Source organism: Salmo salar, chromosome 01 (genome assembly GCF_965601325.2).
Source record: "Salmo salar chromosome 01, fSalSal1, whole genome shotgun sequence".
NCBI classification, from domain to species: Eukaryota; Metazoa; Chordata; class Actinopteri; order Salmoniformes; family Salmonidae; genus Salmo; species Salmo salar.
Window position 1 is genome coordinate 116961924 of NC_138291.1, and position 13357 is coordinate 116975280.

Genomic DNA, 13357 nt, shown 5'->3' on the forward strand with positions numbered 1-13357 from the left:
AGCTGAGAGAGACAGATGTGGGGCGTTGTGTGTCTGTAGCGCAGGGGCATTAAAACAAGGGGAGGAAAAAGAGTAGCTACAACCAGTGTAGCTAGAACCAGTGTAGCTGGTAGCTAGAACCAGTGTAGCTAGAACCAGTGTAGCTGGTAGCTAGAACCAGTGTAGCTAGAACCAGTGTAGCTGGTAGCTAGAACCAGTGTAGCTAGAACCAGTGTAACTGGTAGCTAGAACCAGTGTAGCTAGAACCAGTGTAGCTAGAACCAGTGTAGCTAGAACCAGTGTAACTGGTAGCTAGAACCAGCGTAGCTAGAACCAGTGTAGGTACAACCAGTGCAGCTAGAACCAGTGCAGCTACAACCAGTGCAGTTAGAACCAGTGTAACTGGTAGCTAGAACCAGTATAATTGGTAGCTAGAACCAGTGTAGCTAGAACCAGTGTAGCTAGAAGCTAGAACCAGTGTAGCTAGATCCAGTATAACTGGTAGCTAGAACCAGTGTAGCTAGAACCAGTGTAGCTAGAACCAGTGTAACTGGTAGCTAGAACCAGTGTAGCTAGAACCAGTGTAGCTAGAACCAGTGTAACTGGTAGCTAGAACCAGTGTAGCTAGAACCAGTGTAGCTGGTAGCTAGAACCAGTGTAGCTAGAACCAGTGTAGCTAGAAGCTAGAACCAGTGTAGCTAGAACCAGTGTAGCTACAACCAGTGCAGCTAGAACCAGTGTAGCTACAACCAGTGCACTTAGAACCAGTGTAACTGGTAGCTAGAACCAGTATAACTGGTAGCTAGAACCAGTGTAGCTAGAACCAGTGTAGCTAGAAGCTAGAACCAGTGTAGCTAGAACCAGTGTAGCTAGAACCAGTGTAACTGGTAGCTAGAACCAGTGTAGCTGATAGCTAGAACCAGTGTAGCTAGAACCAGTGTAGCTGATAGCTAGAACCAGTGTAGCTAGAACCAGTGTAGCTGGTAGCTAGAACCAGTGTAGCTAGAACGAGTGTAACTGGTAGCTAGAACCAGTGTAGCTAGAACCAGTGTAGCTGGTAGCTAGAACCAGTGTAGCTAGAACCAGTGTAGCTGGTAGCTAGAACCAGTGTAGCTAGAACCAGTGTAGCTAGAACCACTGTAGCTAGAACCAGTGTAGCTGGTAGCTAGAACCAGTGTAGCTAGAACCAGTGTAGCTGGTAGCTAGAACCAGTGTAGCTAGAACCAGTGTAGCTGGTAGCTAGAACCAGTGTAGCTAGATCCAGTGTAGCTGGTAGCTAGTTTCCCAGCTTGTTGATGAAGTTGTAAGGCATTTAAAAGTTATGGGTCAGATTCATCGACTCGAGGATGAAAGGCGGTTCAGTGGACGATGTCACCATGGTAACATTTTTGAATGTTAGGACAGTATATTTTATCCAAACTTATTTTTCTCCATGAGCGTTTGCGAGTTATCTGATCAGATCAGACAGTCTACGTGAGACAATGGTGAGACCGGCTCATAGTGATGTCTGGAATGGAGTAAATGGAATGGCATCAAACCCAAGGATGCCATGTTGTTCAATACCAGTCCACCTATTCTGTTCCAGACATTACTATGAGCCCGTCCTACGATTTAAAGTGCCACCAGCCACCACTGGAGAGTGTAACGACAACAAGAAAAGGAGTGTAGGAGAACAAGTGATGGGAGAACGAGAGGAGAGGTGTCAGAGAAGAGGTGCAGTACAACAGGGGTTTTCAAAACCTCTCCACCGGGAACTCGTTCCATGGATTTGAACTATTCCTCAGCTAGCACACCTGATTCAACGTGTCAACAAATCACCGAGGCCAAATCAAGTGAGCTAGTTCAGGGCTACGACAAAACGGTGAAACGTCAAGGGGGGGGGGTCCCAGAGGAGAGCTTTTAAGACCACTGCAATATAACTAACCAACTCACTCAGGGTTTTAACAGGGTTTCAATCACATCCATTTCAACATGTTACCCTGGATACACACAACACCGGTATCAACAGTACAGCCAAAATGGCACCCGATTCACAATATACCTTTTACCAGGGCTCTATATAGGGAATAAGGTGAGGTGTAAACAAGGTGTCTCCTCTAGTTAATACTCAACTTGTCTTCACTTTGAGATGTAAACAAGGTGTCTAGTTAATACTCAACTTGTCTTCACTTTGAGGTGTAAAGAAGGTGTCTCCTCTAGTTAATACTCAACTTGTCTTCACTTTGAGATGTAAACAAGGTGTCTAGTTAATACTCAACTTGTCTTCACTTTGAGGTGTAAAGAAGGTGTCTCCTCTAGTTAATACTCAACTTGTCTTCACTTTGAGGTGTAAACAAGGTGTCTCCTCTAGTTAATACTCAACTTGTCTTCACTTTGAGGTGTAAACAAGGTGTCTCCTCTAGTTAATACTCAACTTGTCTTCACTTTGAGATGTAAACAAGGTGTCTCCTCTAGTTAATACTCAACTTGTCTTCACTTTGAGGTGTAAACAAGGTGTCTCCTCTAGTTAATACTCAACTTGTCTTCACTTTGAGATGTAAACAAGGTGTCTAGTTAATACTCAACTTGTCTTCACTTTGAGATGTAAACAAGGTGTCTCCTCTAGTTAATACTCAACTTGTCTTCACTTTGAGATGTAAACAAGGTGTCTCCTCTAGTTAATACTCAACTTGTCTTCACTTTGAGATGTAAACAAGGTGTCTAGTTAATACTCAACTTGTCTTCACTTTGAGGTGTAAAGAAGGTGTCTCCTCTAGTTAATACTCAACTTGTCTTCACTTTGAGGTGTAAACAAGGTGTCTCCTCTAGTTAATACTCAACTTGTCTTCACTTTGAGGTGTAAACAAGGTGTCTCCTCTAGTTAATACTCAACTTGTCTTCACTTTGAGGTGTAAACAAGGTGTCTCCTCTAGTTAATACTCAACTTGTCTTCACTTTGAGATGTAAACAAGGTGTCTAGTTAATACTCAACTTGTCTTCACTTTGAGGTGTAAACAAGGTGTCTAGTTAATACTCAACTTGTCTTCACTTTGAGGTGTAAAGAAGGTGTCTCTTCTAGTTAATACTCAACTTGTCTTCACTTTGAGATGTAAACAAGGTGTCTAGTTAATACTCAACTTGTCTTCACTTTGAGGTGTAAACAAGGTGTCTCTTCTAGTTAATAGTCAACTTGTCTTCACTTTGAGATGTAAACAAGGTGTCTCCTCTAGTTAATACTCAACTTGTCTTCACTTTGAGGTGTAAACAAGGTGTCTCCTCTAGTTAATACTCAACTTGTCTTCACTTTGAGGTGTAAACAAGGTGTCTCCTCTAGTTAATACTCAACTTGTCTTCACTTTGAGATGTAAACAAGGTGTCTCCTCTAGTTAATACTCAACTTGTCTTCACTTTGAGGTGTAAACAAGGTGTCTCCTCTAGTTAATACTCAACTTGTCTTCACTTTGAGGTGTAAACAAGGTGTATCTTCTAGTTAATACTCAAGTCAGTGAGTAAAGCATGTAAACCGAGAGAGAGAGAACATTTCAAAGAGAGATTTTTTTTTTACATGGTTTTTGGGGAAATGCCTGAAGGATGAATAGCATTTTTTATTTATTTATTTTTTATTTATTTCACCTTTATTTAACCAGGTAGGCAAGTTGAGAACAAGTTCTCATTTACAATTGCGACCTGGCCAAGATAAAGCAAAGCAGTTCGACAACATACAAAAACACAGAGTTACACATGGAGTAAAACAACATACAATCAATGATGCAGTAGAATTAAAAAAATAAATAAATAAATAAATAAATAAGACTATATACAATGTGAGCAAATGATGTGAGATAAGGGAGGTAAAGGCAAAAAAATGCCATGGTGGCAAAGTAAATAAAGTATAGCAAGAAAAACACTGGAATGGTAGATTTGTAGTTTGAAGAAAGTTCAAAGATAAAATATAAATAATATGGTGCAAAGGAGCAAAATAAATAAAATAAATAAATACAGTAGGGGAAGAGGTAGTAGTTTGGGCTAAATTATAGATGGGCTATGTACAGGTGCAGTGATCTGTGAGCTGCTCTGACAGCTGGTGCTTAAAGCTAGTGAGGGAGATAAGTGTTTCCAGTTTCAGAGATTTTTGTAGTTCGTTCCAGTCATTGGCAGCAGAGAACTGGAAGGAGAGACGACCAAAGGAGGAGTTGGCTTTAGGGGTGACCAGAGAGATATACCTGCTGGAGCGCGTGCTACAGGTAGGTGCTGCTATGGTGACCAGTGAGCGGAGATAAGGGGGGACTTTACCTAGCAGAGTCTTGTAGATGACCTGGAGCCAATGTGTTTGGCGACGATTATGAAGCGAAGGCCAGCCAACGAGAGCGTACAGGTCGCAGTGGTGGGTAGTATATGGGGCTTTGGTGACAAAACGGATGGCACTGTGATAGACTGCATCCAGCTTGTTGAGTAGGGTATTGGAAGCTATTTTGTAAATGACATCGCCGAAGTCGAGGATTGGTAGGATGGTCAGTTTTACGAGGGTATGTTTGGCAGCATGAGTGAAGGATGCTTTGTTGCGAAATAGGAAGCCAATTCGAGATTTCACTTTGGATTGGAGATGATTGATGTGAGTCTGGAAGGAGAGTTTACAGTCTAACCAGACACCTAGGTATTTGTAGTTGTCCACAAATTCTAAGTTAGAACCGTCCAGAGAAGTGATGCTGGACAGGCGGGCAGGTGCAGGCAGCGATCGGTTGAAGAGCATGCATTTAGTTTTATTTGTGTTTAGGAGCAGTTGGAGACCACGGAAGGAGAGTTGAATGGCATTGAAGCTCGTCTGGAGGGTTGTTAACACAGTGTCCAAAGAAGGGCCAGAAGTGTACAGAATGGTGTCGTCTGCGTAGAGGTGGATCAGAGATTCACCAGCAGCAAGAGCGACATCATTTATGTATACAGAGAAAAGAGTTGGCCCAAGAATTGAACCCTGTGGTACCCCCATAGAGACTGCCAGAGGTCCAGACAGTAGGCCCTCCGATTTGACACACTGAACTCTGTCAGAGAAGTAGTTGGTGAACCAGGCGACGCAATCGTTTGAGAAACCAAGGCTACTGAGTCTGCCGATGAGGATGTGGTGATTAACAGAGTCAAAAGCTTTGGCCAGGTCAATGAATACGGCAGCACAGTAATGTTTCTTATCGATGGCGGTTACGATGTCGTTTAGGACCTTGAGCGTGGCTGAGGTGCACCCATGACCAGCTCTGAAACCAGATTGCATAGCGGAGAGGGTGCGGTGGGATTCGAAATGGTCGGTAATCTGTTTGTTGACTTGGCTTTCGAAGACCTTAGAAAGGCAGGGTAGGATGGATATAGGTCTGTAGCAATTTGGGTCAAGAGTGTCACCTCCTTTGAAGAGGGGGATGACAGCAGCTGCTTTCCAATCTATGGGAATCTCAGACGACACGAAAGAGAGGTTGAACAGGCTAGTAATAGGGGTTGCAATAATTTCGGCAGATAATTTTAGAAAGAAAGGGTCCAGATTGTCAAGCCCAGCTGATTTGTAGGGGTCCAGATTTTGCAGCTCTTTCAGAACATCAGCTGAATGGATTTGGGAGAAGGAGAAATGGGGGAGGCTTGGGCGAGTTGCTGTGGGGGGTGCAGTGCTGTTGAATGCAGTAGGGGTAGTTAGGTGGAAAGCATGGCCAGCCGTAGAAAAATGCTTATTGAAATTCTCAATTATAGTGGGCTTATCGGTGGTGACAGAGTTTCCTATCCTCAGTGCAGTGGGCAGTTGGGAGGAGGTGTTCTTATTCTCCATGGACTTTACAATGTCCCAGAACTTTTTAGAGTTGGAGTTGCACGAAGCGAATTTCTGTTTGAAAAAGCTAGCCTTGGCGTTTCTAACTGCCTGTGTGTATTGGTTTCTAACTTCCCTAAAAAGTTGCATATCGCGGGGGCAGTTCGATGCTAATGCAGAACGCCACAGGATATTTTTGTGTTGGTTAAGGGCAGTCAGGTCTGGGGAGAACCAAGGGCTATATCTGTTCCTGGTTCTAAATTTCTTGAAAGGGGCATGCTTATTTAAGATGGTGAGGAAGGCATTTTTAAAAAATAACCAGGCATCCTCTACTGACGGGATGAGGTCAATATCCTTCCAGGATACCAGGGCCAGGTCGATTAGAAAGGCTTGCTCGTTGAAATGTTTCAGGGAGCGTTTGACAGTGATGAGTGGAGGTCGTTTGACCGCTGACCCATTACGGGTGCAGGCAATGAGGCAGTGATCGCTGAGATCTTGGTTGAAAACAGCAGAGGTGTATTTAGAGGGCACGTTGGTTAGGATGATATCTATGAGGGTGCCAGTGTTTGCGGCTTTGGGGTTGTACCTGGTGGGTTCATTAATAATTTGTGTGAGATTGAGGGCATCAAGCTTGGATTGTAGGATGGCTGGGGTGTTAAGCATGTCCCAGTTTAGGTCACCTAGTAGCACGAGCTCTGAGGATAGATGGGGGGCAATCAGTTCACATATGGTGTCCAGAGCACAACTAGGGGCCGAGGGGGGTCTATAGCAGGCGGCAACGGTGAGAGACTTGTTTTTGGAGAGGTGGATTTTTAAAATTAGAAGTTCAAATTGTTTGGGTACAGACCTGGATAGCAGGACAGAACTCTGCAGGCTATCTCTGCAGTAGATTGCAACACCGCCCCCTTTGGTCGTTCTATCTTGTCTGAAAACGTTGTAGTTAGGGATGAAGATTTCAGAGTTTTTGGTGGACTTCCTAAGCCAAGATTCAGACACAGCTAGGACATCCGGGTTGGCGGAGTGTGCTAAAGCAGTGAATAAAACAAACTTAGGGAGGAGGCTTCTAATGTTAACATGCATGAAACCAAGGTTATTACGGTTACAGAAGTCATCAAAAGAGAGCGCCTGGGGAGTAGGAGTGGAGCCAGGCACTGCAGGGCCTGGATTCACCTCTACATCCCCAGAGGAGCAGAGAAGAATAAGTATGAGGGTACGGCTAAAAGCTATAAGAATTGGTCGTCTGTGACGTCCAGAATAGAGAGAAAAAGGAGCAGGTTTCTGGGGGCGATAAAATAGCTTCAAGGTATAATGTACAGACAAAGGTATGGTGGGATGTGAGTACAGAGGAGGTAAACCTAGGCATTTAGTGATAGTGAGAGAGATATTGTCTCTAGAAACATAATTGAAACCAGAAGATGTCATAGCATGTGTGGGTGGAGGAACTGAGAGGTTGGATAAGGTATAATGAGCAGGGCTAGAGGCTCTACAGTGAAATAAGCCAATAAACACTAACCAGAACAGCAATGGAGAAGGCATATTGACATTAAGGAGAGGCATGCTTAGCCGAGTGATCAAAGGGTCCAGTGAGATTCAGACAGCTAGCCGGGCCATAGGTAGCAAGCTGGTGGAAGATGGGAGGGAGGTCTGTTTTTAGCCAGCTCGTGCGTTTCCGTCTGTGGGTTAGTGGGGTTCCGTGTGGAAGGGGGGACCTGTCCAAGTTGGCAAAGTAGTTAGTTATAGTGGCCCAAGAAAAGTGTCCGATAGACCTATTCAGATCGCAGCCGAAAAGACAGCTAACGATTAGCGGGCCGCAGATGGGCGATCAGGTTACGTCGCGACGGAGGGGCCAGTTGGATAACTCCCTCGGGCAGATAACGTCGGTGGTCCAGTCGTGAAGACCCGATGGGGCTCCGGATCGGCAGTAAAACGGGTCAGGATAGGTGAGTTGTAGCCCAGGAGACACTTCAGCTGGCTAGCTCAGGAATAGCCCAGGAGTGGCTGACGGAACTCTTCAGCTGGTTAGCTGGCTAGCTCCGTAATAATGTGTGTTATTTCCGTGACCGACGTTGCCAATAGTCACTCAGGTAGCAGCTAGTTAGCTGCAAGATCCAGGTGTAAATGTCCAGAGCCTGCGGTAGAAATCGGGGAAAGGAGAGAGAATAGGTCCGGTATGCTCTGGTCTGAGTCGCGCTGTACAAAAACTGGCGATAGCTTTTCGAGCTAATGGATAGCTGAGGACAGCTAACCGTGGCTAGCTGAACTTCAACGTTAGCCAGTGAAAATGGCTAACCTCTTGCTAGCTTCTGTTGTGGAATTCAGATGAGGTAAATAATACTTTCTTTTTTTAAATTGGTGAGGCGGGTTGCAGGAGAGTGCTTTGAGGTTGAGTTTTTAGAATTAAAAAAGAATATATATATATATATATATAAAAAGATAAGTGAAGAAAAAAAAAAGAAAAAATCTGTAAATATATAAATACACGGGACACGACAAGAGGAGGGTAGAGGACGTCTGAACTGCTACGCCATCTTGGGGAAAAAAATATTCCATTTAATGGAATATGTACAGTATGTTTATACAGTACAGTATGTTTATACAGTACAGTATGTTTATACAGTACAGCATGTTTATACAGTACAGCATGTTTATACAGTATGTTTATACAGTATAGTATGTTTATACAGTATGTTTATACAGTATAGCATGTTTATACAGTACAGCATGTTTATACGGTACAGTATGTTTATACGGTACAGTATGTTTGTACAGTACAGTATGTTTGTACAGTACAGTATGTTTGTACAGTACAGCATGTTTATACGGTACAGCATGTTTATACAGTACAGTATGTTTATACAGTATAGCATGTTTATACGGTACAGTATGTTTATACGGTACAGTATGTTTATACGGTACAGTATGTTTATACGGTACAGTATGTTTGTACAGTACAGTATGTTTATACGGTACAGCATGTTTATACGGTACAGCATGTTTATACAGTACAGCATGTTTATACAGTACAGTATGTTTGTACAGTATGTTTATACAGTACAGCATGTTTATACAGTACAGCATGTTTATACAGTACAGCATGTTTATACAGTATGTTTATACAGTACAGTATGTTTGTATAGTACAGTATGTTTATACGGTACAGCATGTTTATACAGTACAGTGTGTTTATACGGTACAGCATGTTTATACAGTACAGCATGTTTATACAGTACAGCATGTTTGTACAGTACAGTATGTTTGTACAGTATGTTTATACGGTACAGCATGTTTATACAGTACAGTATGTTTATACAGTACAGTATGTTTGTACAGTACAGTATGTTTGTACAGTACAGTATGTTTGTACAGTACAGTATGTTTATACAGTATAGCATGTTTATACAGTACAGCATCTTTATACAGTACAGCATGTTTATACAGTATGTTTTTACAGTACAGTATGTTTGTACAGTACAGTATGTTTGTACAGTATAGCATGTTTATACAGTACAGTATGTTTATACAGTATAGCATGTTTATACAGTACAGTATGTTTATACAGTATAGCATGTTTATACAGTATGTTTGTACAGTACCATATGTTTATACAGTACAGTATGTTTGTACAGTACCATATGTTTATACAGTACAGTATGTTTGTACAGTATGTTTATACGGTACAGCATGTTTATACAGTATAGCATGTTTATACAGTACAGCATGTTTATACAGTATGTTTGTACAGTACAGTATGTTTGTACAGTACAGTATGTTTGTACAGTACAGTATGTTTATACAGTATAGCATGTTTATACAGTATAGCATGTTTATACAGAATAGTATGTTTAAGGGTAGAAATGAAGTAAATAAGAGCTTGATTGAATTAAAAATCAGCAATAACATTGACTAACATCTAACCATTTCCTCTTCCTTTAGACTTTAACTAAATAATAATAAGATTAGAAAAGGCCATCGTAGCCCTGGTCCAAGTCTTACAGGGAAAGATGTTGCCGCTGGCAACACTAAGGAGGAACTTGACATTATATCTCAAGCTTTGATTTACAAACGTGAGGGCCATTTCCGTCTCCAAAACGAAGCTGTTTGCATGCCAGAGATCTCTAACCAATTATATAGTTACATCAAACAGTCCTTTTTTTAGGAACAGCAACTTCCTGTTTAGTTTGCCTTTAGAACAGGGTCGTAGCTAAAAACTCAAGCTGCTATTAAGGAAACTACCGACACTGGAAATTCATCACTATGGTATTTTGTGTGTGCGTGTGTGCGTGTGTGTGTGAGAAATTGAACCTTGCGTCCAACACACACCTACTTCTCTCCCGTTTCCTCTGTGTAAATGTGAAGTCTAACCCATGATTTATGTTCCTAGATAGAGCTGTTAACTGAAGAGATCTGCCTACCGTGCCAACTAAACTAAACTGCTTGGTTCCTACGACTGAGCTCCAAATCACACTCTATTCCCTACATCCTTCACCACGTTCAAAAGTAGCGCACTATATAGGGAATAGGGTGGTAGTGCCCTATATAGGGAATAGGGTGGTAGTGCACTATATAGGGAATAGGGTGCCATTTGAGGTCAATAGTAGTGCACTATATAAGGAATAGGGTGCCATTTGGTACTCACAGTAAAGCATTTCACTAAAGCATTTCCAATTATGAAATCCTCTCAGGAACACAGGCAGTTAATGAGATCGCCTTAATTTAGTCACAGTGGAATAGTGGATGGCCTGAGTCCCAAATGGCACCATATTCCCTATATAGTGCACTACTTTAAACCAGGGCCCATAGGGTAGTAGTGCACTACTTTAGACCAGGGTCTATAGGGTAGTAGTGCACTACTTTAGACCAGGGCCCATAGGGTAGTAGTGCACTACATTAGACCAGGGCCTATAGGGTAGTAGTGCACTACATTAGACCAGGGCCCATAGGGTAGTAGTGCACTACATTAGACCAGGGCCTATTGGGTAGTAGTGCACTACATTAGACCAGGGCCTATAGGGTAGTAGTGCACTACTTTAGACCAGGGCCTATAGGGTAGTAGTGCACTACTTTAGACCAGGGTCTATAGGGTAGTAGTGCACTACTTTAGACCAGGGCCTATAGGGTAGTAGTGCACTACTTTAGACCAGGGCCTATAGGGTAGTAGTGCACTACTTTAGACCAGGGCCTACAGGGTAGTACATTAGACCAGGGTCTATAGGGTAGTAGTGCACAATATAGGAAACGACATGCCAGCAACAAACTCTTGACACTACACATCCAAATATATCTGACCAATTCCGTAAAGTCAGTGTGGAAGAGGTGAAAAAGAAGATTGTTGTCTATCAACAATGACAAGCCACCAGGGTCAGACAATCTGGGTGGAAAATTACTGAGCATAATAGCAGACAATATTGCCACTCCTATATTGCCACATCTTCAATTTAAGCCTACTAGAGAGCGTGTTCCCTCAGGCCTGGAGGGAAGCTAAAGTCATTCCACTACCTAAGAATAGTAAAGACCCATTTACTGGCTCAAATAGCCGACCAATCATACAACAAAATACACCGTATGAAACAACGGGGACTGTGAAGAAACACACACAAAAAGGTACAGACACACACATACATGGTAATATTGTTGTGTGGTGGTATTATACATTTAGTATTGTAGATGTGTAATAATGTTATATGATGTACTGTGTTTTATCTTTTGTTTTATACGTGCTTTAATGTGTTTGGACCCCAGGAAGAGTAGCTGCTGCCTTGGCAGGAACTAATGGGGATCCATAATAAACCCCAGGAAGAGTAGCTGCTGCCTTGGCAGGAACTAATGGGGATCCATAATAAACCCCAGGAAGAGTAGCTGCTGCCTTGGCAGGAACTAATGGGGATCCATAATAAACCCCAGGAAGAGTAGCTGCTGCCTTGGCAGGAACTAATGGGGATCCATAATAAACCCCAGGAAGAGTAGCTGCTGCCTTGGCAGGAACTAATGGGGATCCACAATAAACCCCAGGAAGAGTAGCTGCTGCCTTGGCAGGAACTAATGGGGATCCATAATAAACCCCAGGAAGAGTAGCTGCTGCCTTGGCAGGAACTAATGGGGATCCATAATAAACCCCAGGAAGAGTAGTTGCTGCCTTGGCAGGAACTAATGGAGATCCATAATAAACCCCAGGAAGAGTAGTTGCTGCCTTGGCAGGAACTAATGGGATCCATAATAAACCCCAGGAAGAGTAGCTGCTGCCTTGGCAGGAACTAATGGGGATCCACAATAAACCCCAGGAAGAGTAGCTGCTGCCTTGGCAGGAACTAATGGGGATCCATAATAAAAACAAATAGGGAATAGGATGCCGTTTCAGATGCAGGCCCTGTCTACTCTACACACTGCTTCTATGGTAGAGGAGACGGCTTCAGGGACAGAGGTCAGAGTACTACCCTAACGTAGACCTTATGTTCTGGTCCATAGAGGTCAGAGTACTACCCTAACGTAGACCTTATGTTCTGGTCCATAGAGGTCAGAGTACTACCCTAACGTAGACCTTATGTTCTGGTCCATAGAGGTCAGAGTACCTACCCTAACGTAGACCTTATGTTCTGGTCCATAGAGGTCAGAGTACTACCCTAACGTAGACCTTATGTTCTGGTCCATAGAGGTCAGAGTACTACCCTAAAGTAGACCTTATGTTCTGGTCCATAGAGGTCAGTGTACTACCCTAACATAGACCTTATGTTCTGGTCCATAGAGGTCAGAGTACTACCCTAACGTAGACCTTATGTTCTGGTCCATAAAGGTCAGAGTACTACCCTAACATAGACCTTATGTTCTGGTCCATAGAGGTCAGAGTACTACCCTAACGTAGACCTTATGTTCTGGTCCATAGAGGTCAGAGTACTACCCTAACGTAGACCTTATGTTCTGGTCCATAGAGGTCAGAGTACTACCCTAACGTAGACCTTATGTTCTGGTCCATAGAGGTCAGAGTACTACCCTAACGTAGACCTTATGTTCTGGTCCATAGAGGTCCCAACATAGACCTATATAATGTTCTGGTCCATATTTTATGTGTTAATGCAACATCTTCCCATGATAAAGTAGGAACTGAGACATCAATACGGGTTTTATGACTTAGTGTGCTGTAATGGATGGGAGTGTGTGTGTGTGTGTGTGTGTGTGTGTGTGTGTGTGTGTGTGTGTGTGTGTGTGTGTTTATATTTCATACTCACGGCTGGAAGGGGATGAAATGCTGCTTGTCCTCATCATCCATCTTGCCTGTTATGATGTCAGTCACATCCATTACTGATAGAGACAGAGACATATAGTATAGAAGGTCAATGGTATAGCAGTCTGTTACTGATAGAGACATGTAGTATAGAAGGTCAATGGTATAGCAGTCTGTTACTGATAGAGACATATAGTATAGAAGGTCAATGGTATAGCAGTCTGTTACTGTTAGAGACAGGACATATAGTATAGAAGGTCAATGGTATAGCAGTATGTTACTGATAGAGACATATAGTATAGAAGGTCAATGGTATAGCAGTCTGTTACTGATAGAGACAGGACATATAGTATAGATGGTCAATGGTATAGCAGTCTGTTACTGATAGAGACATATAGTATAGA

At 42.7% G+C, this 13357-nt stretch overlaps 1 protein-coding gene across 2 annotated transcripts in view; it reads right to left on the bottom strand.

The window, feature by feature from the left end:
* LOC106591860 (dedicator of cytokinesis protein 1) overlaps window positions 1-13357 on the bottom strand; it is a 747377-nt gene that overhangs the window by 674714 nt on the left and 59306 nt on the right. For both annotated transcript variants that reach the window (XM_045687698.2, XM_045687696.2), the window contains exon 11: window positions 12958-13030. In XM_045687698.2, coding sequence (XP_045543654.2) covers window positions 12958-13030 — 73 coding nt within the window. The remainder of the gene's footprint in view (window positions 1-12957; window positions 13031-13357) is intronic.